The sequence below is a fragment of the Malaclemys terrapin genome, chromosome 15 (assembly GCF_027887155.1).
Source record: "Malaclemys terrapin pileata isolate rMalTer1 chromosome 15, rMalTer1.hap1, whole genome shotgun sequence".
In the NCBI taxonomy this organism is placed as follows: Eukaryota; Metazoa; Chordata; order Testudines; family Emydidae; genus Malaclemys; species Malaclemys terrapin.
Genome location: NC_071519.1, coordinates 10,885,128 through 10,910,955, shown reverse-complemented (window position 1 = coordinate 10,910,955; position 25,828 = coordinate 10,885,128). Strand labels below are relative to the sequence as shown.

The 25,828-nt window shown below is 47.3% G+C and overlaps 2 protein-coding genes across 3 annotated transcripts in view; one reads left to right on the top strand and one right to left on the bottom strand.

Annotated features, from left to right (window-relative positions):
- LOC128823014 (zinc finger protein 436-like) overlaps positions 1 to 25,828 on the top strand; it is a 446,052-nt gene that overhangs the window by 199,740 nt on the left and 220,484 nt on the right. The gene's annotated exons all lie outside the window — the stretch shown is intronic.
- The window catches only part of LOC128823367 (zinc finger protein 585B-like), a 74,276-nt gene that overhangs the window by 22,718 nt on the left and 25,730 nt on the right, over positions 1 to 25,828 (bottom strand). Inside the window, exon 6 of the mRNA XM_054005611.1 lies at positions 6,316 to 6,741. Within this exon, the coding sequence (XP_053861586.1) occupies positions 6,316 to 6,741 (426 nt within the window). The remainder of the gene's footprint in view (positions 1 to 6,315; positions 6,742 to 25,828) is intronic.

Below are 25,828 nucleotides of genomic sequence, written 5' to 3'. Positions count from 1 at the left end.
TCCAACTGCCTTAGTGTGGGTTGCACTGCCTGGGGCAATGGGATCCCCGGGGTGAAATCTGAAATGCAGGGACTTCTGAGCCCTCCAAACCCACCAACCTGGGCTGCCTCTCACACTGTGATACTGATGTCAAGCTCCAAGCCTTTGACAGGCACTGCACTTACACAGCCATCCACAGGCAGGGACAAACCCAACTGTGTTACGCAAATGATCTCCCAGCCACTCATGAACCATCAATAGGCTCCAGCCAATTCCCCAGCCCAGCACCCCAGAACTGTCCCATTTTGCACTGGTCAGAAGCCTGGCTACTGAAAGTTCATTACCTAGTTTGCCACTTTGTCAAAGGGAAGTGGACATGCACCAGCCTTTGCAACCTGGGCAGATTTCTCCAGCACTTTAGACAAACTCACTGGTAAGGATAAAACATTAAATCTGTATCTCTCTCGGCTGCTTTCTGTGTCTTCCCAACCCCAGGGAAAGCCCTCCTCCCCCTGCCAGTTGGGTCATTTGCATTCTTACAGACAAGTATTTCTTCAGTAGAATTTGCATCCTGTCTTAAAGAGACCATTAATTTCCACAAGCATATCGGGACCAACCAGTGTCCTGAAAAACTGGGACCTGGATTGGGGTTCCCCCCAACACCCCTTTCTCTATCCCTGAGAAGTCAGCTGTGTGACTGCTCCCTTTCGGGAGGTCGGTTTCACAGTCCGTCCTCTCTGAACCCGAGTCACAGGCTGAGTGCCTGGGTGCAGAGATGCTGAATCAGCCACTCTGTCCTGGGCATCCTCTCCCAAGTGACCAGTGAGGAGACATTCATGTACTTCCACTATTCTTTCCCCAGTTTTCTTCTCTGCCCCCCGCCTCTAGGACACACACCTCTGTGCTTTCTACAGCAGTCTATGACCCCTGTTCAGCTGCAAAGGGCTCACAGCCAACAGCTTGGACAGTTTTCTCACTGACAGGCACTTTATCCCCCTCCCTTCCTGAGGTGGTGGTGCCTTCAGCTGCAGTGCAGGAACTGGTCTCCACCTCCCCCACACCTGGAAGAATGCTGCTTCCCCCTCCTGCAGAGCAGTTAAAGAGACTCTCTCGCATTCGTTCAGCAGTTCATGGGACTTTACTGTTTCCCTATGGGGTCCCAGCATCGTATTTCTTCTTGCTGCGGGTATAACAGCCTGAGCTGCACTGAAAAAATCATTTCCAATAAGTATGTCAATGTCAATAGTTTTTAAAACCATCAGTGTTGATCTGCATTTCAGTCAAAGACACAAGAATCCTGTAACCTCCTACTAATAAAAGTTCTGGCAATGTTACCTTCTTGTATTACACTCTGCTTAACCACAGAAATTTCTGCACCTGTAGCCTCGTATTGTAAGTATCCCTTGCCATGAATCTTGAAAACCTTGATGTGCTCCATGTCTGGTTCTGCAGAGGGTAATCCCACAAAACCAAGATAAGTGTCCAGCACCTGTGAGATTTCTGCGTTGATGACAGCAGAATTAACATGGGCCATTTGTTATCTGCTTCCTCTCAGAACAGGGCATTTATTCCTCAGGTGAATTACAGGGATAGCACTTTTTTGGCTCTTCTGTTTTCACAGGAGGTTTGGGATGGGGATTAGAGGAATGGTTTTGGGGATGTGTGACACTCTGAACCTCAGGGGGACACCTTACACCCCCATCTTCATCTTTATAAAATGATTGTGGTATCCAATGCAAAGTTTGTCATGTTGGGTGTGTTCGGAAGGCTCATAATGCACTGTGCATGGTTGTTATAGTAATTGTTACTGTAATGTTATAGTAAGGTTGTAGGTTACAATTTCATGTATATAGTTATGAGGCTGAAAATGTGTCCTCGTGGCTTAAAGCAAGCCCATGCAAAAACTGTCCAAGAACAGAGAGGCAGTTGACAAACCCAGCCCAGTCTCACAGGAACAATGGACACTGGCTTAGGCAGCAACAAAAGAATCTGTTAGACCAGGGGTCTCAAACGTGCGGTCCATGGAGTTATTTCCTGCTGCTGCCAAGCTCCCCTCACCCGCCGCCCCCCTTCCCTCCCAGCATGCCGCATCCCCGCTCCTCTGCCTACCTGCAGGCGCTTCCCACCACGAAACAGCTGTTTGGTGGCATTTAGCACTCTCCAGATGGGAGGGGGAGGAGCAGGGTGCCGTGCACTCAGGGGAGTAGGCAGAGAAGAGGCTGGGCAGGGGCGGGAATTTGGGGAAGGGGTTGGAATAGGGGCAGGGAGGGGGCGGAGATGGGGTGGGGACTTTGGGGAAGGGGTGGGAAGAGGCAGGGGAGGGCCAGGGCCTCATGGGAGGGGTGGGGTGGGGCCAGGGGCAGGGGGGGCTTTTGTATCTTTATATGTAAAGATGTCAGTGATGTGGCCCTTGTGGTGACTTGAGTTTGAGATCCCTGTGTTAGACCCTGGAGGGAGTCACCCCTTTCCTTTGGGCAGTTTGGGACTGCGATGAGGTAATACCTGATTCTGAAGTGGGGGGCAAAGCCAAGAGGAAAGAAAGGACATGATAAAAGGAAGTGACATTTTGCCATGCTCTCCCTCTTCTGCCTACATCTTGTGACAGGGTCAGGCCAGAGTCATCTTTTGGGGGGGGGCATTTGGGGGTAGAAAAGATCCTGGCACGGGGTCCTATGACGGTTCTTCTGGCCCGGAGTACATGAAGAAGTGTGGCGGTACTGTGCCTCCTGCCCGGAGTTTCAGCTGCACAGTCCCCATCCTCACTTGAGGGCATCTTTAGTACCCCTTCCCATCATAAAGACTAACAGATTTATTTGGGCATAAGCTTTCGTGAGTAAAAACCTCACGAAGAAGTGAGGTTTTTACTCACGAAAGCTTATGCCCAAATAAATCTGTTAGTCTTTAAGGTGCCACCAGACTCTTTGTTGTTTTTGTAGATACAGACTAACACGGCTACCCCCTGATACTTCCCATCATAGAGGTCCCCTTCGAGTGAATAGCCATGGACCTAGTGGGACCCCTGGAGAAGACGGCCTGGGGCCACCAATATATACTTGTCATTCTGGACTATGCTACTCGTTACCCAGAAGCCGTCCCCCTGCAGAACACAGCCTCTAAAACGACAGCCAAAGAGCTGGTGGGGATCTTTGCCCAAGTGCGGCTACAAGGTGCGGCAGCCCAGACACCGGAAACAAGAACAGCTGTATCACGTTAACCTCTTAAAGCCTTGGCACCCGCGAGAGGCATGTGTAGTGGCCCAAGACATCCCGATCCAGGGAAATAACCTGCATGAGCAGATCAGGATATCCACTGATCTGACACCGAACCAGAAGAAGGAGGTAACTGAGATGATCAACCAGTACTACGACATGTTTTCAACTAAACCAGGCTGGACCACCGAAGCATATTACCACATTATCACAGACCCTGGGGCAAAGGTAACTTTAAGGCCCTACCGGGTACCAGCAGCAAAAAGGGAGGAGATCAAGGCAGAGGTAAAAAGGATGTTGGAGCTGGGAGTCATCGAAGAGTCCCACAGTCAATGATAGAGCCCAATTGTATTGGTGCCCAAACCCGATGGCACAATTAGGTTTTGTAATGACTTTTACCGGCTGAAGGAGATATCCAAATTCGTTGCATACTCCATACCCCGTATTGATGAGTTATTTGACCACTTGGGCAATGTCAGATTTTTTTTTTTTTTTACCACCCTTGATTTAACAAAGGGGATACTGGCAGATTCCCCTTGCCAAAGATGCAAAAGAAAAGAGGGCATTGTCAGATTGGCATTGTCTTTATCAATATACTGTTCTTCCTTTTGGACTGCGGCCCCATATCAGTTATGCAGCTGCGTACCTGGATGACGTGATTACTCATACCCCTGACTGGGAGACCCACTTGGAAAAGGTGGAAGCGGTTCCAGACACGCTAAGACGGGCTGGCCTCACAGCCAACCCAGCCAAGTGTGCTATAGGGCTAATTGAGGCTAAATACCTTGGCTACATTGTAGGAAGGGGCATGGTCAAGCCCCAACTGAACAAACTGGAGGCTATCCAAAATTGGCCCTGGCCAAATCCGAAAAAGCAAGTCCGGGCATTCCTGGCTTTGGTGGGGTACTACCAGCGATTTATTCCCCATTTCGCCACCAGAGCGAGTCCCCTGATGGACCTGATAAAAGCCTGGGGTCTGGATATGGTGAAGTGGACAGATGCGGCAGAGAAAACATTCACGTATCTCCGGACAGGCCTCTGCAGTAACCCAATGTTTATAGCCCCAGACTTCAACAAAAAATTAATTTTACAAACAGATGCATCTGAAGTAGAATTGTTGTCACACCCCAATGACCCCCTCCCTCAGGGAGGTCTCCTGGGGCAGCAGATCAGCATTGTATATTGCTAATGCTGTTGCAGGCATTGCAAAGTATTCTGGGAAGGGTTAAAGGTATGAATGCGGAACGAAAGATTTCTTTACAGATGGTGAAAGGCCGGGGGCGGGGGAGAAAAGAAGGGTTTAACTTGATATTCCAGCTAAATCCAAAGATAAGAAGCTGACTCCAGCCCAAGGCCAGCTGCTACCTGCCAAGACAGAAGGGGGGGAAGTCCAACCCCCCCAACCAGCCATGAGAAAGGAGAGTTGTTGAATAAAATGCAGGGGCCGGGAAAAGGAGCAAGACGGCAAAGGCCAGCCAGGGACAAACAGAACTGTCTCACGGCCCTGAAACCAAACCACAGACTCTGGCTACCATTATTTGCCGAGCATGGAATGGCTCTGAGGGAATCAGCTGTTTCTCTCTGTGCTTCATGAAACTTTGGATCCAAATGGTAAAAGACAGTCGTGCCCAATTTAATCATGGCATCCTTTAGGAGTGTGACCAATGCCACTTAACAAGGGAGCAGGGTTCTAAAAATAGTTACCTTGGCCACAGGTCACCATAGCTTCTATCTCTGGGGGTGAAAAATCAACCACCAGTACCTGCAATTTCTACCTGAGTTCTTGTCAAATCTTTGACCTTACTTGGAGTAATTTTACACTTCTCTGGCATAGAATTCTTCACTAACCACACAACATATCAGTAGCGATAGTGAGGTATAACTCCCCCAAATATGCCCTTTTATTTCTTTAATCTGGTGGCACAGATTTAAATTAGGACCTAAATTCAGGTATGGCTTAGAATCAGTGTAAGATCCAAATTGTCAGGTATCTATTAAAAATAGATATCTTTCTGCAGCTATATCACATTCAACATGGATTTCATTTTCTACACATTTGCAGCATCTCCCAGGGGAGAGTTGAACAGAAATGTCACTTCCCTTTTTCCCATCTTTACCTAGATAGGGATTGCCTTTCCCAGATAACAGGCAACATGCAGCTGATTAGGAAGGAGATATCTTCAGGAGCGACCTCCTGCAGAGCCCGTGCCACAACTGCTTTGGGAGCCCAATGCATGGGTATTTTGGTTAGTTACAAATCATTTACTAGGGAATCCTCTTCCCAGCCCTTTAGAAAAAATATTGACCTAACCAATTGAACAGGGGGATTGGGATGGTGAATAAGGAAATCCCCCTGACTTACCCTATCTTCTTCTGTTGTTACAGAGGGTGAAATGACATTTTTCCCTATCCCTGCCCTGTTCCTGCTCTTTGTTCTAGTTCAATATATTTTAAGTGAGGAAAATGGTAGTAAAAATATCTGCTCTCCAGCACTCCCTGAAGCAACATCAGAGCAAGTGGGAATGAAACAATTTGTTTCTGAAGGGGGAACTTGATGACCAAGAATTGCTTAAAATGGGGGAACAGTATAGCCGTGATGCTCAGGGTTTGTTTAGACTAGGAAAAGTGATGGAGTTTAGGTCAGGTCAAGGGGAAAGCTAATGCCAACCACTGCACCTGGGCTGCATCTGCTCTACAACTAGAATTGTCTTTTTACACCAAGATCACTAACTTGAGCAGCCAACGCCATGTACAGTCCTAGTGGATGTCAGGCACAGGTAGTTTTTGCCTCAGTGTAGCTTGTTGGAATCAAACCTCTCTCTCCCACCTGGAGCGGATGAACATTCCTGGCTGGAGGGACACACACTCCTACAACTCAAAAGGAAAGGAGTTGATAGAAAAGATCACAGGGCTGACCCCAAAGAAGGTGAGCTGCAAAAGGCAGAAGCAGGCAACTCATCTGGTGGAGCTGAGAGACCACAGTGAAGATGGTGCGAAAATCACTGTGTGGGAATTAGCAAATGTGATTTTTTTTTTTTTTTAATTTTGGCCAGCCCTAGTCAGGGAATTTATTACAGTTCTTCTCTTATGTGGATTTTCTGATGTCTAATAAGGCTTGAGCTATCACTGAAGCTTTTCTCCCACATGAATTCTCCTATGTGAGATAAGGTTTGAGCTGTGATTGAAGCTTTTCCAACACTCAGAGCATGTGTAGGGCTTCTCAGCTGTGTGGATTCTCTGATGTGTGATGAGGGTAGAGCTCTGCTTGAAGCTTTTCCCACACTCAGAGCATGTGTAGGGCTTCTCTCCTGTGTGGATTCTCTGATGTAAGATGAGTCCTGAACGATAAATGAACCATTTCCCACACTCCGAGCATCCATACGGTTTCTCACCCATGTGGATTCTCCTATGTGTGATAAGGTGTGAGTGCTCATTGAAGCTTTTCCTGCACTCGGAGCACGTGTAGGGCTTCTCTCCTGTATGGATTCTCCAATGTGAGATAAGGTCTGAGCTCCGACTGAAGCATTTCCCGCACTCAGAGCATGTGTAGCGTCTACCTTCCAAGTTGATTCGGTCACGGGTTATAAGGTCTGGGAGGCTATTGAAGTTTTCCCCTGGCCTCTGCTGAGTCTCACATGCTTTTGCTTTATCTGGGACTGCACAACTCCCGGAAACATTCCCTTTGAATCTTCCTGATAACGTTCCATGTGGTTCTACTTGCTCAGCATCTTCCTGATGGGGTTTCTCCTCCTCATTCTCACTCACCATCCCATCACCTGAATGGGAGACAAAGAGAATCCAGACATAGGTCACTCCCTGCACCAGAGAGAAAGGAAATCTCAGAGAGAGGAATGGAAAAAGGGATGAACAAACCAAAATATGTGTGCGAGAGATCAAACCTATCCGGAGCTGATTTTTCCCAAACCCTTCCCACAGACGAGAGAGGAAGGGATCATTTTTGGTCCGCATCTCACCAGAACACTCAGGGGAAAGCGAGATTGGGGAGGGACCTGCTGCCAGTCAGAATATGAGGGAAGCCATGAGTGACATCTGCCATAACGATTCCACATCTGCAGGGAACAATCCTGAACAGGGTCTTTGTAGGGCATCCCAAATGTTTCCTGTATTTCTAAACAGTTGTTGAGTTGGTTTAACCAATTCCTCACCTGCGAAGGCACCTCTTGGGAGCACTTCTTTTTCAGAACCCTGGAGGTCTGGGACCCATGGCTCTTCCCCTCGTTCCAGCTGCGAGATCACGTCAGGTTTGGAAATTGGAAACCCTACTCCAGGCAAAGAAAAGAAGGGAGGTCAGTGGAATTTGTGGGATACTTGTGACAAAGAATATTCCATGGTTTTAACCCGAGCTCACTTTTAAGCAGTAACATCCCAAGGCCATCTTTCTTGGCTCAAAGTGGTATGAGAGTTATTATTATTATAAATCATATGCATTACCTTAGGGCACATCTACACTACCCGCCTGGACCAGCGGGTAGTAGTCGATCTATGGGAGATCGATTTATCGCATCTTGTCTAGACGCGATAAATCGATCCCCCTACTCCACCTCGGCAGGAGGAGTAAGCTGAGTCGACGGGGAGCTGCGGCGGTCAACTTGCCACCATCCTCACGGCCAGATAAGTCGAACTAGATACTTTGACTTCAGCTATGCATATTCAGCTATTCAGCGGATAGCGTAGCTGAAGTTACGCATCTTAGATCAATCCCCCCACAACGTAGACCAGCCCTTAGTGCCTAAATTATATTCATTACCTTAGTGCCTAAGGACCAACTAACACTGGGTCTCCATTGTGCTAGGACAAGTACAAACCCAGAATAGTAGATGGCCCATGCCCTGAAGAATTTACAATCTAAATAGACAAGACAGACACAGAATGGGGGAAGGGGTAGAACCCACTGTTAGAATAGAGATATTCAGGCCTGCCTGTAAAGCCTATACTTTAAGAACTTAGGTGTATTTTTATCACTTAGCTAGTTACAGGGGTATAAAAACGAAGAATCAAAATCACAGTCCACCTGTGTCTGGGCCTTCTCTCACTAGGAGAGTCTGAGGCCTTGTTCTCAGGCTAAGGCCTTTGGCTAAGCAGCAGGGGCAGCCATAAGCTGGGAAGCGTAGGATCACATCCTCACCTCCCAAACCACTCACACTGAAATAAGGGGGTATTGGGCAGTTAGGAAGACAATCCTGTCCCGATAGCACCCATCACCACCTGATAAAGAAACAGACCTTAAGATGGTTAAAGAAAACTTAGTCTGATAGCATCCTGTCTGGCAAGAAATCACTTATCAATGGTTGTGGTTGTGAAACCCTCATTTCCGTATTGTTTTATCTTTATGGTCACCGCTTTGACATTGTAAATCAGTCTGGTTCTCTAATTGTTTCTGTCTGCTGTATAATTAATTTTGCTAGGTGTAAGTTAATTAGGGTACTGGGATATAATTGGTTAGAAAATTATGTTACAATATGTTAGAATTGGTTAGTTAAATTTCAGTACAATGACTGGTCAAGGTATAGCTGAGAATATTATTATATAAACAGGGTCAAACAGGAGGGGGAAGGGAAATTGGAATCATGTTTGATAAGCGGGGGCAACGGGAAAGTTCTGCAGCGTCAGAGCTGGGAACAGAGCAGAACACTGGGGAACAGACTCTATGGGCATATAGAGATAAGGCTGACTAGTGTGAAGGGCTTCGGAATATGCCTGCTTGGAAACTAACCCCAATAAACATCGTATTCTCTGCGCTTCGGACTTCTGGTCTTTTGCTGCTTGCTGTCTGCATGACAAGAACCAGGGAAGTGGGAGGGTGAAGGGAAAGCCCTCTAACAAAACTGAAATGACCTGATAAGCAACAGGTAAGCCTTTAAGAAAGGTTTTAATACACTTTGGAACTGATCAGGGATTCCCATGAGGACTGATGAGGGGGCGATGGTAAATACACATTTAGATCCCTTTCTTGTTTTATATCTTTTCTCCAGAAAGTGCACTGGCACACTGTCATGGATCCATAGGATCTGTGCAATACCCTGGCTTTTAAACGGTCCTTGGGAGGTGCCCCTTGAGTGCACTAGACCCCCTAGGGGTCCCAGTCTTCCACAAGGATAGGCCACGTAGCTTCAACACCTAAGACTGAGCCTCTGGCTTCAACACTCCTATTTCAACCTGTGAGCTCTGCCCAGCAGGTCCAGCTGAACGACACTCCTGTTCAGAGACTGTTCCTCAGTCAATGCACAGAGCAAATGTTTGCTGTGACACTGGGCAGACTTTTAAAACATAGCAGGGTTTATTAGTCAACTGAAACACAGCATTCGAAAGTCCTTAGATTAGGACAGAGAAGCAAAGAAGACAATATAGTCCATACTGGCCAATGCCCTTGAACCATTCTGCTGTAGAAAACAGTTTGGTTTCCTTTCACTGTGACTGTCCATTTCTCTTTGCTCTGGCAGAGCTTCCTGCATCTGCGAGCCCAGTTCTTCCTGCTCCCAAAAACATGACGAGTCCATGTATGCTTCACTCAGCCAAGCAGATATCCTCCCATGGACAGGTGACAATTATTCTCTTTTCTCTGTCGGGTATTCCATTGATGTAGGTGGTCTCAGGCAGTCCTTAACAACCCATTCATATCACCCCATGACAGCTACATAACAAAACACCTCATGTCTCCTTCTCTTTATAATCATAGCAATACAAATCACAGAGGGAAACTGAGGTGTGTATTGGCATCATACAAGTATCACCAAAATTCCCACCTCTATCGCACACACACTGCTCACAGCCTTTGGAGAGAAAGCAAAGCACAGGAACTGGACCTTAGTCCAGTGAACTCAGTGGAGGATAAGCTGCAATCCTCACACCTTAGTCAAAAAGGAGAGGCATGTGGGTCCCTACCCATAGAGAGGGGCTGGCTAGAGGCCTGATACAGGAGAGTGCATTCCTTGAGCAGACCGTGGAGGCAGGTCAAAGGCTTAGCTAACCCAGAACTGTGACATCACAAAAGCACATTTTGGGGAATTAGGAAATCTAGTGACTCAGGTGTAATGGACCATGAATCACAGCAATGTTCAGGTTACTGCCAGTCCCAAAGGATCAGTCACTTCCTTAGGTCAATTGAATCTTAGATTTCCCACAAAGACAACACTTGGAGCCAGTCCTGTCATAACCTGTATTGAGATTTATTTAAAACATTCTAATTCTGGCCTTTTTAAAAAAAAAGTTCATAGCTGTTCATGTGTTCTTTAGGCATTTCAGCTGCCACCTCTGCTAAGGGTCCACTGAGCTGTGGCCTCAGCTCCACCATATACTGGTCTGTAGAGAAGCTGTATCCAAGGTAGGCACTTTCAAAATTTTCTAAGAAGGCCTCTGTATCATCGCCTAGTTGTAGGTGGGGAATTTTTTGGAATGTGGAGTGGTACCTGGAGAAGGACTGTTAGGGTTATCTGGTAGACCCAGCTTAGCCCTTTCCAGAGCTAAGTGCTTCAGCTCTAACTCCGTATCCAACGTTTCGTCTCTGCCTTCAAGCGGTTTGCCTCCATTCCTGTCTCTAAGCATTTCGCTTCTCTCTTCTCCTCCACTTCCAACTCCAAGCGCTTTAAGTCAGTTTGTCTTTCGTGTTCTTTCTGTCTCTCTTCAACTTCCAATCTGGCTAATTCTAGTTTCTTTTGGACCTCACTTTCCATCATCCTAGCCTTGCACTTAGCCTAGCCTAACCTGAGAGCCTGAAGGGGGGGGAAGCTTGTGAATTCCCTTGCAGGAACTTAACTACCCTGCCCTCAGGCAAAGGAAAAAAATCCAGCTGCTCTCAGGTTTAAAAAAAAAAAAGTGTCCTTTTTAAAAAAAAAACAAAAAAAAAAAAACCCTCCCTGATTTTCAAGCAGCCAAAAGAAAAAATGTGTCCTTTTAAAATCCTGAGGTCTGTGCTTCGGATTCAAAATGATCCCACCAAGCTGCCACTATGTCAGGGTTCCCTCCCCACACTGAACTCTGGGGTACAGATGTGGGGACCCGCATGAAAGACCCCCTAAGCTTATTTCTACCAGCTTAGGTTAAAACTTCCCCAAGGCACAAATACTTTTCTTGTCCTTGGACGGTATTGCCTCCTCCAAACAGGCCCCATCCCCTATACATTCTGGCCTGCCCCTCCACACCATACACGTGTAACATGTAGCTTTAAACTCTTCCTATTTTGGCTTTGGGATGATTAAATTAGTGTTACCTTCAGTTCCCCCCTACACCCCTGACCCCAGTTTCACTTGTTTGGTGGTGCCCTGATGGTTTTCCATTGATAGTTTGGGAGGGAGTATGGCTGGTCAGTTGAGCCTTGTGTTACATTGCCAGCTGACGAGTGAGAAGTGACAACTCCCTCTTGGGTGGATGGGTCAATCCCGGGGCCCGTTACCTCTCGGTGATTGATTTTTTCCATTCCAAGTCCATAAAGTAGATTTTCAACATAAATGCTTTGTTCCTTACATATGACCCACACGTTGATCTCTCTGTCATTATGAGTCTTAACCATTTATGAGCTTTCTGTAGACACCTCCCATGACCATCCTCCAAGAGATGTTTGGTGTGATGGGTTTGTCAGGTCTCAGGTGAGAGCTGCTGGCAAAGATCAAGTGACCCTTTGCCAAGTGATCTCTGTGTCACTGTCTGACCCCCGTAGGCCAGGGAGAGGACGACTTTCTGCCAATGGCCTTCAGGACGGGTGCTGAGTTCACTGCAGTGCTCCTTGTCCCCTCTCCATTTCCCTTCTCAGTGTGCTGTCTGGGACGCTGCCCCTCTTCCTGCTCCCCAAGCCAGCTCATATCTACTCCAGGTGCCAGGCTGCTGGCAGCCCCCAGTGAGAGGCCATCCAGCCCATCAAACTGGTGCCCAACTGCTGGGCCTCAGGCCTTCTGGGATGCACCTCTGTGAGACCAATTGCCCCCTGCCCCAGAGGTGCTACAGGGGCATGTCCTTCTAGTGTGTCAGGGCTCCACCCTCTGGCTGAGGCCTCGGGGCACTTTCTTCCTCTCTCGGGGTACCAAGTGAAACAGAAAAAGAGCCGACTGTCGACAAATAAGGGTAAATAAAGGAAAGAAAAAAAGAAATGGGGGTGATAAATGTGGACAGCTCCCATCACGATATGGGCCTCTCTTACTTCTGGGGGCCCTGGGAGCATCTCCGTCCCCTTCAAAGTTTACTGGGTCTCCAGTACAAGTTTTAACCTGCTCCCCCTTGGAGCTCCGGGGATCCCCACCCTCCCTCAGTGAAGGCCAGAGTCCCGAATGCTGCCAGCCCTCTCTTTGGGGCTGGAGATGCTCCACAGACTGTTCTCTTCCCAGCGTTGCCCCCATCTGAGTAGAGTAGGTCTGTTCTGTTAACTCATGCTCCAATCCTAGCATGGTTTTCAGTTGTAAACTGAGGAGCTGGGCCAGTCCAGACTAAAGCAGCAATTTAACCCTTTCTGTACCAGTGTGGGGTTTATATAGCCCTTCACAGGCACCCAGGGAATGGTCCCCTATCAGCCGCATGCCTGATGTGGTGGGGCAACCCACTGGCAGCATTGCCTTTGAGGGTACTGCTCCTCCCCTCCCCCTTTACTGCCACTACAATGCCTGTCACCTTCACTTCCTGAGGGGTGACCCCCAGGTGGTGTGTTTTGTTATCCCTTTTTCTACCCCCACCCCAAACCCCAGAATCCGTTGTGCACCCTCGGTCACTCACCTCTGTCTCAGGCAACAAGGCGGGTCATGGGGCGCGGGTGATGCTATGCTGGAGATCCATCATCACTGAAGGAGTGGCAGCCTTGACCCCCCTTGAAGGTTGCCGGGATGCTGACGTGCACTGGCGGAGAACTGGGGCTTGACTGAGTCCATGGACCATTTGGCCCACACTGTGTCACTGTAAAGCCTGCTCTGCATTGCTGCCAATTGCAGCTGGTGGTGTTGCACCCGTAAGTCTCTGTAAGACTGTTTTCAGCAATGCCCTTCTGCCATGTACATTGGCCAAACCGGACAGTCTCTACGCAAAAGAATAAATGGACACAAATCTGACATCAGGAATCATAACATTCAAAAACCAGTAGGAGAACACTTCAATCTCTCTGGTCATTCAATAACAGACTTAAAAGTGGCAATTCTTCAACAAAAAAGCTTCAAAAACAGACTCCAACGTGAAGCTGCAGAACTGCAATTAATTTGCATACTAGATACCATCAGCTTAGGCCTGAATAAAGACTGGGAGTGGTTGGGTCATTACAAAACCTAAACCTCAGGGGCCCTGGACTTCAGCCCCATGCGCTGGGACTTCAGCTTTCTGCCCTGGGCCTCGGCAAGTCTAATGCTGGCCTTGCTTGGCAGCCCCCCGGTAACTGCTCGTGGCCCCCCAGCGGGCTCCAGACCCCTGGTTGAGAACCACTGCCTTACACCACGAATCACAGCAATGTTCAGGTTACTGCCAGTCCCAAAGGATCAGTCACTTCCTTGGGTCAATTGAATCTTAGATCTCACAACAAAGACAACACTTGTAGCCAGTCCTGTCATAACCTGTATTGAGATTAATTTAAAACAAAGTGAGAATGGTTTACAAAGTTAAAGCAGGTTAAAGCAGATGCAGACGAGTTACAGTCTTAAATTTCAAAAGGCAATGGAAGCTTCTATAACAGAGGTCGGCAACCTTTCAGAAGTGATGTGCCGAGTCTTCATTTAGTCACTCTAATTTAAGGTTTTGCGTGCCAATAATCCATTTTAACGTTTTTAGAAGGTCTCTTTCTAGAAGTCTATAATATATCACTAAACTATTGTTGTATGTAAAGTAACTACGGTTTTTAAAATGTTTAAGAAGCTTCATTTAAAATTAAATGAAAATGCAGAGCCCCCTGGACCGGTGGCCAGGACCCGGGCAGTGTGAGTGCCACTGAAAATCAGCTTGCATGCTGCCTTTGGCACACGTGCCATAGGTTGCCTACCCATGTTCTATAATAAGCAAGCTCTACATATTCTTAAGGACTAACCCAGGATAAGGAGCTGAGAATCTCTTCCTTATGCCTAGAAACTTTGCCCCCCCAGAGTCGAAGCGGCATACAGATAATCAGTTCCTTCAGCATGGGTTTTTTTATCCTCTTTCTGCCATGTGCTCATAGCTGCAAACTCAGCTAATGAGAGGTCAAGAGCACAACAACAGTCTTGTGTCTTCTTTAACGTCCCATAATAGTCTATCTGGTGTTAATGGACCTTTCCTGCCAGGCAGGGTATAATTCTGTTGCCAATCAGCACTTCCCCTAGCTAAAGTCTCTCCCCTGTCTGATGATTTAAATAGCCACAGAGGCTCACAATGCAACTAGTCAGTTATTAACCCAGGCAGCAACTCAATAAAGTCTAAACACATTCTTGTCATTCTAATACCTGTTTTAATAATACTAACGCTGGTGAGTCAGACTGATTCCAGATATGCGTTTGTCCATGTTCAATTAAGACATGGGGGCTTTTGCAAGAGCTAACACCTCATCTGCCAGTGTCACAGGCAGGGATGGTGTCTCTGGCCTCTGTTTGCCAGAAGTTGGGAATGGGTGATGGGATGGATCACTTGATGATTCCCTGTTCTCTTCATTCCCTCTGAAGCACCTGGCATTGGCCACTGAGCTAGATGGACCATTGGTCTGACACAGTGGGCCGTTCTTATGTTCACAGGTTCTATCAGGAGTATCTACTCATCTGGACTCAGTGGGGAGCCACAGAAAGAAACAAGCTGTGCTGAGACAAGGAGGCCGAGTCTCAGAGCCCCCAGGGTCACGCTTGCCAAAAGCTAAAACTACACCCAGCCCATGAAAGGGGGCACTCCCAGGAGAGACTCTAAAAGGCTGGAGCATCAAACAACTTAGTAAACCTGAGACAGCTGCCTTGGGGACAATGATAGGGAGAATCCCCCAAAGTGACTCCTTTGATTCTGCTCTTCTCTGGCCTTTGGTTCATAGAATCATAGAACTGGAAGAGACCTCGAGAGGTCATCTACTCCTGTCCCCTGCATTCAAGGCAGGACGAAATATTATCTAGCCCATCCCTGACAGGTGTTTGTCCAGCTTGCTCTTAAAAATCCCCAATGATGGAGATTCCACAACCTCCCTAGGCAACTTATTCCAGTACTTAACTACAGACAGTTAGGAAGTTTTTCCTAATGTCGGACCTAAACCTCCCTTTCTGCAATTTAAGCCCATTGCTTTTCATGATATCCTCAGAGGTTAAGAACAACAATTTTTCTCCCTCCTCCTTGTAACAACCTTTTATGTACTTGAAAACTGTGATCATGTTCCTTCTCAGTCTTCTCTTCTCCAGACTCAACAAACACAATTTTTTCAATCTTCCCTCATAGGTCATGTTTTCTAGACCTTTCATCATTTTTGTTGGTCTTCTCTGGACTTTCTCCAATTTGTCCACATCTTTCCTGAAATGTGGTGCCCAGAACTGGACACACTGCTCCAGTTGAGGCCTAATCAGCACGGAGTAGAGCGGAAGAATTACTTCTCGTGTCTTGCTTACAATACTCCTGCTAATACATCCCAGAATGATGTTTGCTTTTTTTGCAACAATGTAACTCTGTTGATTCGTATTTAGCTTGTGATCCACTGTGACCCCGCAGATCCCTTTCCACAGTACTCCTTCCTAGGCAGTCATTTCCCATTTTGTATGTGTGCAACTGCTTGTTCCTTCCTAAGTGAAGTACTTTGGATTTGTCCTTATTGAATTTCATCCTATTTACGTCAGACCATTTCTCCAGTTTGTCCAGATCATTTTGAATTTTAATTCTATTCTCCAAAGCACTTGCAATTCCTCCCAGCTTGGAATCCTCCGCAAACTTGATAAGTGTAACAGAGAGACTCTGCTACTGGGAGGGTTTCACCATGTGTCAGAGGGTTACACCCTGGTGGGAGGGGGCTAGGCCTGTACTGGAATAAGGTCACTCTGTGCTTCGCAGTGTGGCAGAACCTAGAATGTCCATTAGAAGGGAAAAATCTGGGGGGAATTGGCTTGTGGAATGGACAAAAGCCCCATCTGAATTCTCTCACATTGCCCTTCTCTCCCTGGCAGGCTACAGAATAACGCCCACGTTTTGCTCCAGATCATCCCATCCTCCCAGGGGGAAGGAAATGGCTGCAATGGACCTGGCTCAGGTAAGGGATTATCAGGGAGCTGGTGATGGGTTCTGCCTGGAGGGAGAGGAGCAGTAAAGGCATAGGAGGGTGGGAGCTGCTAGAGGTGGTGGGAGATAGGGAGGGGACAGGACGTGACAAACGTGCTGAGACTTTTGTAATCTATGGTGTTGTCAAGGCTGCTTCCCCACTTTGAACTTTAGGGTACAAATGTTGGGGCCTGCATGAAAACTTCTAAGCTTAACTACCAGCTTAGATCTGGTCCGCTGCCACCACTCCCAAAGCTAATTCCCTTCCCTGGGTAGCCTTGAGAGACTTTTCACCAATTCCCTGGTGAATACAGATCCAAACCCCTTGGATCTTAAAACAAGGAGAAGTTAACCATCCCCCCTCCTTTCTCCCACTAACTCCTGGTGGATCAAGATCTAACCCCCTTGGATGTAAAAACAAGGAAAAATCAATCAGGTTCTTAAAAAGAAGGCTTTTAATTAAAGAAAAAGGTAAAAATCATCTCTGTAAAATCAGGATGGGAAATAACTTTACAGGGTAATCAAATTAAAGAGCTCAGAGGAACCCCCTCTAGCTTTAGATTCAAAGTTACAGCAAACAGAGGTAAACACCCTAGTAAAAGATACATTTACAAGTTGAGAAAACAAAGATAAAACTAACACACCTTGCCTGGCTGTACTTACAAGTTTGAAATATGAGAGACTTGTTCAGAAAGATTTGGAGAACATGGATTGATGCCTGGTCCCTCTTAGTCCCAAGAGCGAACCACCACCAAAACAAAGAGCACAAACAAAAACCTTCCCCCCACCAAGATTTGAAAGTATCTTTTCCCTTATTGGTCCTTTGGGTCAGATGCCAGCCAGGTTACCTGAGCTTCTTAACCCTTTACAGGTAAAAGGATTTTGGAGTCTCTGGCCAGGAGGGATTTTATAGTATTGTACATAGGAGGGCTGTTACCCTTCCCTTTATAGTTATGACACGCCCCCCAAATCACAGATAGTGTTGGACAGCTGGTTCCACACTGGCTGTGATTTCTTCCTGGAGCTCTAGGAGAAAACAGAGTTAATAAGACACATGCACCTTTAGACATAGTACTGATTATATAAAAACTAACAATATGTCCCACATTCCAAGAACAATTTTTAACCAGTTGATTCTGGGAAACGTTCCCGGGAGAGTGCATCAGCCACTTTGTTAGAAGCTCCTGAAATGTGTTGTATTTCAAAATCGAAATCTTGGAAAGCTAAACTCCACCGAAGAAGTTTTTTGTTATTCCCCTTGGTGGTATGAAGCCACGTTAGCGCAGCATGGTCGGTTTGAAGTTGGAAACGCCATCCCCAAACGTATGGGCATAGCTTTTCCAGTGCGTACAAAATGGCGTAGCATTCCTTTTCGCTGACTGACCAGTGGCTTTCCCTCTCAGACAGTTTCTTGCTGAGAAACACAACAGGATGGAATTCTTGATCCGGTCCTTCCTGCATTAAAACTGCTCCCACACCCTGCTCGGACGCATCTGTGGTTACTAGGAACAGTTTGTCAAAGTCTGGTGCCCTTAGCACAGGGTCCGACAGAGTATCGCCTTAAGCTGGTTAAAAGCCTTTTGACACTCATCAGTCCACTGAACTGCATTTGGCTGGTTCTTTCTGGTTAGGTCTGTCAGTGGGGTGGCGATTTGTCTGTAGTGTGGTACAAATCGCCTATAATAGCCGGCCAAGCCTAAGAAGGATTGACCTGTTTCTTTGACTTTGGAACCGGCCACTTTTGGATAGCATCCACTTTGGCCTGTAGGGGATTTATAGTTCCTTGACCCACCTGGTGCCCCAGGTAAGTCACTCTGTTTTGGCCTATTTGACACTTTTTAGCCTTATCAGTTAGTCCTGCCTGCCTGGTGTGCTCGAAGACTTTTTCCAGGTGCTCCAGGTGTTCTGCTCATGAATCAGAAAAAATGGCCACATCATCGAGGTAGGCAACTGCAGATCCCAATCCCGCTAGGAGACCATCTACAAATCTTTGGAACATGGCGGGTGCATTTCGCAGCCCGAAAGGGAGTACATTGAATTCATACACCCCTGCCTGGGTGACGAAGGCTGACCTTTCTTTGGCGGGTTCATCTAGTGGTACTTGCCAGTACCCCTTGGTTAAGTCTAAAGTAGAGATGAATTGGGCATGTCCCAATTTCTCCAATAGCTCATCTGTGCGTGGCATTGGATAGTTGTCAGGACGAGTTGCAGCATTTAGCTTACGGTAGTCCACGCAGAAGCGTATTTCCCCATCTGGTTTGGGAACTAGAACCACTGGAGATGTCTCTTAGAGGGGCGGATTATACTCATCTGTAGCATGTCCTGGATCTCCCTTTTTATAGCAGTTTGGGCATGAGGTGACTCCCGGTACGGTGGGGTTCTAATTCGGTGAGCATTATCTGTGTCAATGGAGTGGTATGCCCGTTCGTTCCATCCTGGGGTGGCTGAGAACATTAGCGCAAAGCTAGTGCACGGCTCCTTGATCTGCTGTCGCTGCAGACGTCCAAGGGTCGTGGAGAGGTTCACCTCTTCCACGCCACCGTCACTTTTTCCTTCGTAGTAGACACCTTCAGGCCACTCAGCGTCATCTGTTTCCTGGGCTGTAAACTGGAAAACCTTTAATTCTCTGGAATAAAAGGTCTTAAGAGAATTAACATGGTATACCTTAGGCTTTATGTTGGGCGGGGGGGAGGTTATGAGATAGTTAACAGCTCCTAGGCGCTCCTGGACCGTGAATGGTCCTTCCCACGACGCTTCCATTTTATGGGCCTGGAGTGCCTTTAAGACCATGACTTGTTCTCCTACTTTGAAGGACCATTCTCTGGAATGTTTATCATACCAGGCCTTTTGCTCTTCCTGAGCATCCTTTAGGTTTTCTTTAGCAAGGGCTAAAGAGTGTCGGAGGGTGCTTTGTAGGTTGCTTACAAAGTCTAGAATGTTAGTTCCTGGAGAAGGCGTAAACCCCTCCCATTGCTGCTTCACCAACTGTAATGGCCCCTTAACCTCGTGGCCATACACACGTTCAAATGGTGAAAACCCTAAACCCTGTAGGCAAAAAGCAACTGCTGTAACACTAGGTCCCAATCATTGGAGTGTTCATTTACGAATTTACGTATCATGGCCCCCAAAGTTCCATTAAACCTCTCCACCAGGCCATTCGTTTGATGGTGATAAGGGGTGGCAACCAAGTGATTCACCCCATGAGTTTCCCACAGGTTTTTCATGGTCCCTGCCAGGAAATTAGTTCCCAAATCTGTAAGGATGTCGGAGGGCCAACCTACCCTGGCAAAAATGTCTGCTAATGCCTGGCACACACTTTTAGCCCTGGTGTTGCTTAAGGGTACTGCTTCCGGCCATCGGGTAGCAAAATCCATGAAAGTCAGTATGTACTGCTTTCCTCTGGGTGTCTTCTTTGGGAAAGGACCCAGAATATCCACAGCTACTCGCTGAAATGGGACCTCAATTATGGGTAGTGGCTGGAGAGGGGCTTTGACCTGGTCTTGGGGCTTTCCCACTCATTGGCACACCTCACACCACATAATTAGCAATGTCCTTGCCCATTCCCTCCCAGTGGAAGGACTTCCCCAACCGGTCTTTGGTTCTGTTCACTCCAGAATGGCCACTGGGATGATCATGGGCTAAGCTCAAGAGCTTTACCTGATACTTAGTGGGAACTACCAACTGTCTTTGAGGATGCCGGTCTTCCTGGTGCCCACAAGAAAGAGTCTCCTTGTATAAAAGTCCTTGTTCTACAACAAACCGGGATCGGTTAGAAGAGCTGAGAGGCGGTGGGGTGCTCCGTGCTGCCGCCCAAGCTTTCTGAAGGCTGTCATCTGCTTCCTGTTCGGCCTGGAACTGTTCCCTTGATGCTGGAGACATCAGTTCCTCCTTGGACTGTGGACTGGGGCTTGATCACTCTGGAAGCGATGCAGGTGCTGGGGCTGTTTCCGTTGATGGTGAACCGCTGTCTGCTGGTGCACTATGTGGTATTTCAGGCTCTGGCTGAGCCTCTTGGGTAGAGTTATCTACTGTTTCTGCCATTTCAGGCTCGCTGGTGCCCTCTGGCATTGGAGTTGTAGACGGGTTTGCAAACGCTGTACTCCGTGCTGGCAATGGTTCTAGCGCTGGTTGTATTGCCAGTTACGGTTCTGGGACTGGCTTTGGCTGGGTCTCTGGGATTGGATCCACTATGGCTGTTGCAGTCGTTGGCAGGGGATCTGGTTCCACCACCTCTGTCTGGGTCTCTGATAACACAGACGGGGCCCTGGTGGATGGCTCAGGAACAGGGATGGGTGTGAAAGCTTGCTTAGCCTGGCTGCGGGTGACCATTCCCACCCTCTTGGCTAGCTTCACATGGTTGGCCAAGTCTTCCCCGGGCAGCATGGGGATGGGATAATGGTCATAGACTGCAAAAGTCCACATTCCTGACCAGCACCTTGTCCTGGACATGCAACTTGGCTGTAGGCAAGGTTACAGAGTGTGACATGAAGGGTTGAATTGTCACCAGAGCCTCCGGGTTGATGAGTTCAGGGTCCACTAGGGATTGGTGGATAGTCGACACTTGTGCCCCAGTGCCCCTCCACGCGATAACCTTCTTTCCACCCACTCTCAAGGTTTCCTTTTGCTCGAAGGGTATTTGAGAGACATCTGGGCCTGGGGATCTTTGGTATGATTGTGGTGTAATGAACTGTAATCGGTTGGGGTTCTTGGGGCAGTGGGCCTTTATAAGTCCGAGTTCATTACATTTAAAACATCGCCCTGCTAAGGTATCACCGGGGCAATGTTGGTTGGTGGATACTGGTGTGGTGGGATGAGAAGGCATCTGGGGTTTCCCTTGGGAGGTAGGTGGGGCCTTGGGTTGTCCTCAGTGGTAAGGTTTTGTTTTGGGTTGCCCCTTCTGATATTCACTCCAACTGCTACTAGTTATTTTCTTTTCTGCCACCTCCACCCATTTGGCTCCAATCTCCCCCGTCTCGGTTACAGTTTTGGGCTTCCCATCTAGGATGTACCTTTCTATTTCCTCAGGAACACCCTCTAAGAACTGCTCCATTTTCACTAGGAAAAACAGATCTTCCAGAGATTTAACATTTGCTCCTGATACCCAGGCATCACAATTTTTGTCAATGTGGTAGGCATGTCGGGTAAATGACACGTCTGGTTTCCACCTTAGGGCTCTGAACCGCTGACGGGCATGCTCGGGTTTTAGCCCCATTCTGATTCTGGCCTTGTTTTTAAAAAGTTCATAACTGTTCATGTGTTCCTTAGGCATTTCAGCCACCACCTCTGCTAAGGGTCCACTGAACTGCGGCCTCAGCTCTACCATGTACTGGTCTGTAGTGATACTGTACCCAAGGCAGGCCCTTTCAAAATTTTCTAAGAAGGCCTCAGTATCATCACCTGCCTTGTTGGGAATTTTCTGGGATGGAAAGTGGTACCTGGAGAGGGGTTGCTAGGGTTGGCTGGATTACTCTGCCTAGCCCTTGCTAATTCCAGTTCATGCTTCCTTTCTTTTTCTCTCTCCTCCATCTCTTTTTCTTTTTGCTCCATAGCTCTCTTGTAGGCAGCTTCTTCCCTGGCTTTTTCTGCATTAATTTCTAATTGTTTTAATTCTGGCTGTCTCTTATGTTCATTTTCTTTCTCTGTTGCTTCCAGTCTAGCCAGTTCTAGTTTCTTTGCTGCTTCACTGGAAGTCATTTTCCTGCTTTCTTATGCTGGGCCACACCCCTCTGCAGATCACTGAAACTGGGATGCACTCAGCTCAGGGGCTGCTTAGTTAACAGAGACTTTCTAACTAACTATCCCCGAGAGGTAGAAAGAAAAAAAAAACAATTCAGCTTGTAAATTCCCTTTGCCAGCTGTTTGCTCACTGCTTGACCCCTTCTCTTAGCAAAGACCCTTGTTAAAAAAACTTAACACCTCTGCTTTCAGGCAAGGAGACATAAGATATGCATCTACCTTCAGCTCTGCTTTCTAAGCAGCTAGAAAGGAGGAAAAAAATCTTACTGGCTTTTGGTTTAAAATGATCCCACCACTCTACCACCATGTCAAGGCTCCTTCCCCACTCTGAACTTTAGGGTACAGATGTGAGGGCCTGCATGAAAACTTCTAAGCTTAACTACCAGCTTAGATCTGGTCCACTGCCACCACTCCCAATGTGCTAATTCCCTTCCCTGGGTAGCCCTGAGAGACTCTTCACCAATTCCCTGGTGAATACAGATCCAAACCCCTTGGATCTTAAAACAAGGAGAAATTAACCATCCCCCCTCCTTTCTCCCACCAAGTCCTGGTGGATCAAGATCCAACCCCCTTGGATCTAAAAACAAGGAAAAATAAATCAGGTTCTTAAAAAGAAGGCTTTTAATTAAAGAAAAAGGTAAAAATCATCTCTGTAAAATCAGGATGGGAAATAGCTTTACAGGGTAATCAAACTTAAAGAGCTCAGAGGAACCCCCTCTAGCTTTAGGTTCAAAGTTACAGCAAACCGAGGTAAACACCCTAGTAAAAGGTACATTTACAAGTTGAGAAAACAAAGATAAAACTAACACGCCTTGCCTGGCTGTACTTACAAGTTTGAAATATGAGAGACTTGTTCAGAAAGATTTGGAGAACATGGATTGATGCCTGGTCCCTCTTAGTCCCAAGAGCGAACAACCACCAAAACAAAGAGCACAAACAAAAACCTTCCCCCCACCAAGATTTTAAAGCATCTTGTCCCCTTATTGGTCCTTTGGGTCAGGTGTCAGCCAGGTTACCTGAGCTTCTTAACCCTTTACAGGTAAAAGGATTTTGGAGTCTCTGGCCAGGAGGGATTTTATAGTATTGTACACAGGAGGGCTGTTACCCTTCCCTTTATAGTTATGACAGAGGGTCTTGTCCAAGACTGCGGCTTCCACCCTGGCCCTTATGTGGCTCACCTGTGTGCAGCAATGGCCCCCCCCCGTCCCTCCCATGATGGCAGAGTAGTGCAGGAAAGTTACCCTTAATGGGGCAAGAAACAAAGCAGCTCTGCCAAAGAACCTGCGGCAGCGGATTATCCTGTATCTCCATGAGAGTTTCATGGAGATCTCTGGCACAGATTCGCATGAAGCGAGGGAGTCAATCATCACCCTGTTCTGCCGCTGAGACTGGGCATGTGGTGGTATGCACATCATACAGACACAAGCCTGCTTTCTGCAACCCTCCTGCCCCCAACAACTCGCTTCAGTGATTCCCAAAATCAAAGCCACTTACCAGGGGCCTCCTCTCCTGTTTGTGCTTCGCCAAACTCCGACAGCTGTGACTGGCTAGCCTTCTCCAGGGTAGAGAAGAACTCCTGGCTGCATGCACCTCTGACCTCCAACTCATCCTCTGCCTCTGGGTCTCCCTCCGCCTCCACATCCTCATCCAAGATTTCCCCCTACTGACTCAGTCCACTGTCAACTGGCACATGAGCCACCCAAGTATCCACAGTGGCCTTCGTAATGGAGGTGGGGTCATCACCGAGTATCGCATCCAGCCCTTTGTAGAACCGGGAGCTGGTGGGTGCAGCACTGGAGCAGCGGTTTGCCTCCCATGCCATGGAGTAGGCGTTCCACAGCTCCTTCACTTTGACCCTGCATTGCAGCGTGTCCTGGTCATGGCCCCTTTCTCTCATGCATCGTGAAATCTGTCTATACGTATCATAATTTCTGTGGCTGGAGCACAGCTGGGACTGGACATGTAGCCTGTTTTGAATTAGGCTTTACAGAGTTTATAAAAGGACCTTTGGGGGTATGACAGGAAGCTTACACTGAGACAGGTATAGTTAAAGATTTTTTTAGAATTACAAAATTATAATTGTATCACAGTTATTCAAGATATATATATATATATATGGCAATACATGCTTATGTGCTGCAAAGCTTTGGTTAATACTTACACCCTGTTCTAATGACCTGGTGTTGAAGATATAGGATCACACCTTTGGTGGTGCCTCTGACAGGGGAAACTAATGTCACACCTCTGGCAGAGGAAGCTAATGCAAAAGCTGTTAAAGCTGTTTACTTTCTAACTTGCATATATCTATGCAAAGAAGCATATTAATCATTAGAGCTACAACAGCCTCCTCTCCCCAAATGCTAATGAGGTCCAACATTTAAACATTGCTTCAAGCAAGGGATCGCCTGGTGCGTGGAGCAGGCATGGTCACCTGGAAAGATGCACTGAGACCACTGCATGCATCACCAAGCAAACAGGAAGGGGACTTTAAAAATTCCCAAGGAATTTAATGGTTGGTCACCTGAGGGCAGTGCAGTAGAGTTCAAACCGATGACCAGAGAGGCGAGAACAGGGATTGCGGGACACCCCCCGGAGGCCAATCGCACCACTGTAATTGACCAGGGTGTCTACACTGGCACCGTGGCACTATAGCCCCGGCGCAGGAAGCTGTACACCTCTCGTCGGGGTGGTTTCTTTACAGCGCTGCAACTGCTCAGTTTCTGCGCAGCAAGTGGCTTGGCAGTGTGTACCCCTCGGGAGTTACAGCGCAGAAAGCTGCTTTACTGGGCAGAAACTTGCCAGTGTAGACCAGGCCCTAGATGGCTTACAGAAGAGCGCAAGACTGGTCATACTGGGTCAGACCAATGGTCCATCTAGCCCAGTGTGCTGCCTGAGAGTGACCAGTGCCAGATGTGTCAGAGGGAATGAGCAGAACAGGCTTGTTGACCTGCAAGGTGAAGGTCTGTCACCCTTACCTTTAACTTTATTGTTGTGGATTCCTGCTTACCCAATCTTACCACACCTCCCCCAAGGTCTCTGGGCAAATCAGGTGTGAACCACTCCTTTCATACAAATGTGTCCCAATCCACCTGAATTGAGGCAGACTTTGGGCCAATGTGCGTTTGGAAAAGGTCTGCTTAACCCAGCAGGTTTCTCAAAGTATCTGTTGCTGTGAACCGCATGTAGTGTGGATGTGTGAACCCCAAAGATATCAAACATGAAAGAAACACAAGGCCAGTTTTGGGGAGTTTCCAGAGCCAGGCCTGAGGGTTAAACACCTGTGCTCAAAAAGAAAAGGGGCCTCAGCACCTATAAAAATAACTGGTTGCAAAATTTAAATTAAATTAAAAAAACAAACACCAACCCAGAAAAGCTACTATCACACATCCATCACCATTTTAGATTTTGACATCTCCTGCCTGATGTGACATCTTTGCTTTGCAAACAAGAGACCTGGAGAACTCTGTGGTTGTTACCCTCTAACTGGGTAAAAGGTTCCACATCTTGTCTGGTGTAATTTTCCTCTTAAGGGAAGATTTATTTTAAAACTTATCATAATAAATTCCATTTTACCATCTATACTGGGGCTCTATTCTCACACATGCTATTTCTCTCACATATTCCCCCACTAACTCCTTTGGAGAGAGGTTTTAATTTCAGGATTAGCCTCCATTTCCTATGTAGTAGGAGGGGACTAGAAGAAACCTGAATTATATTGTAACACTGAAAGTTATTAC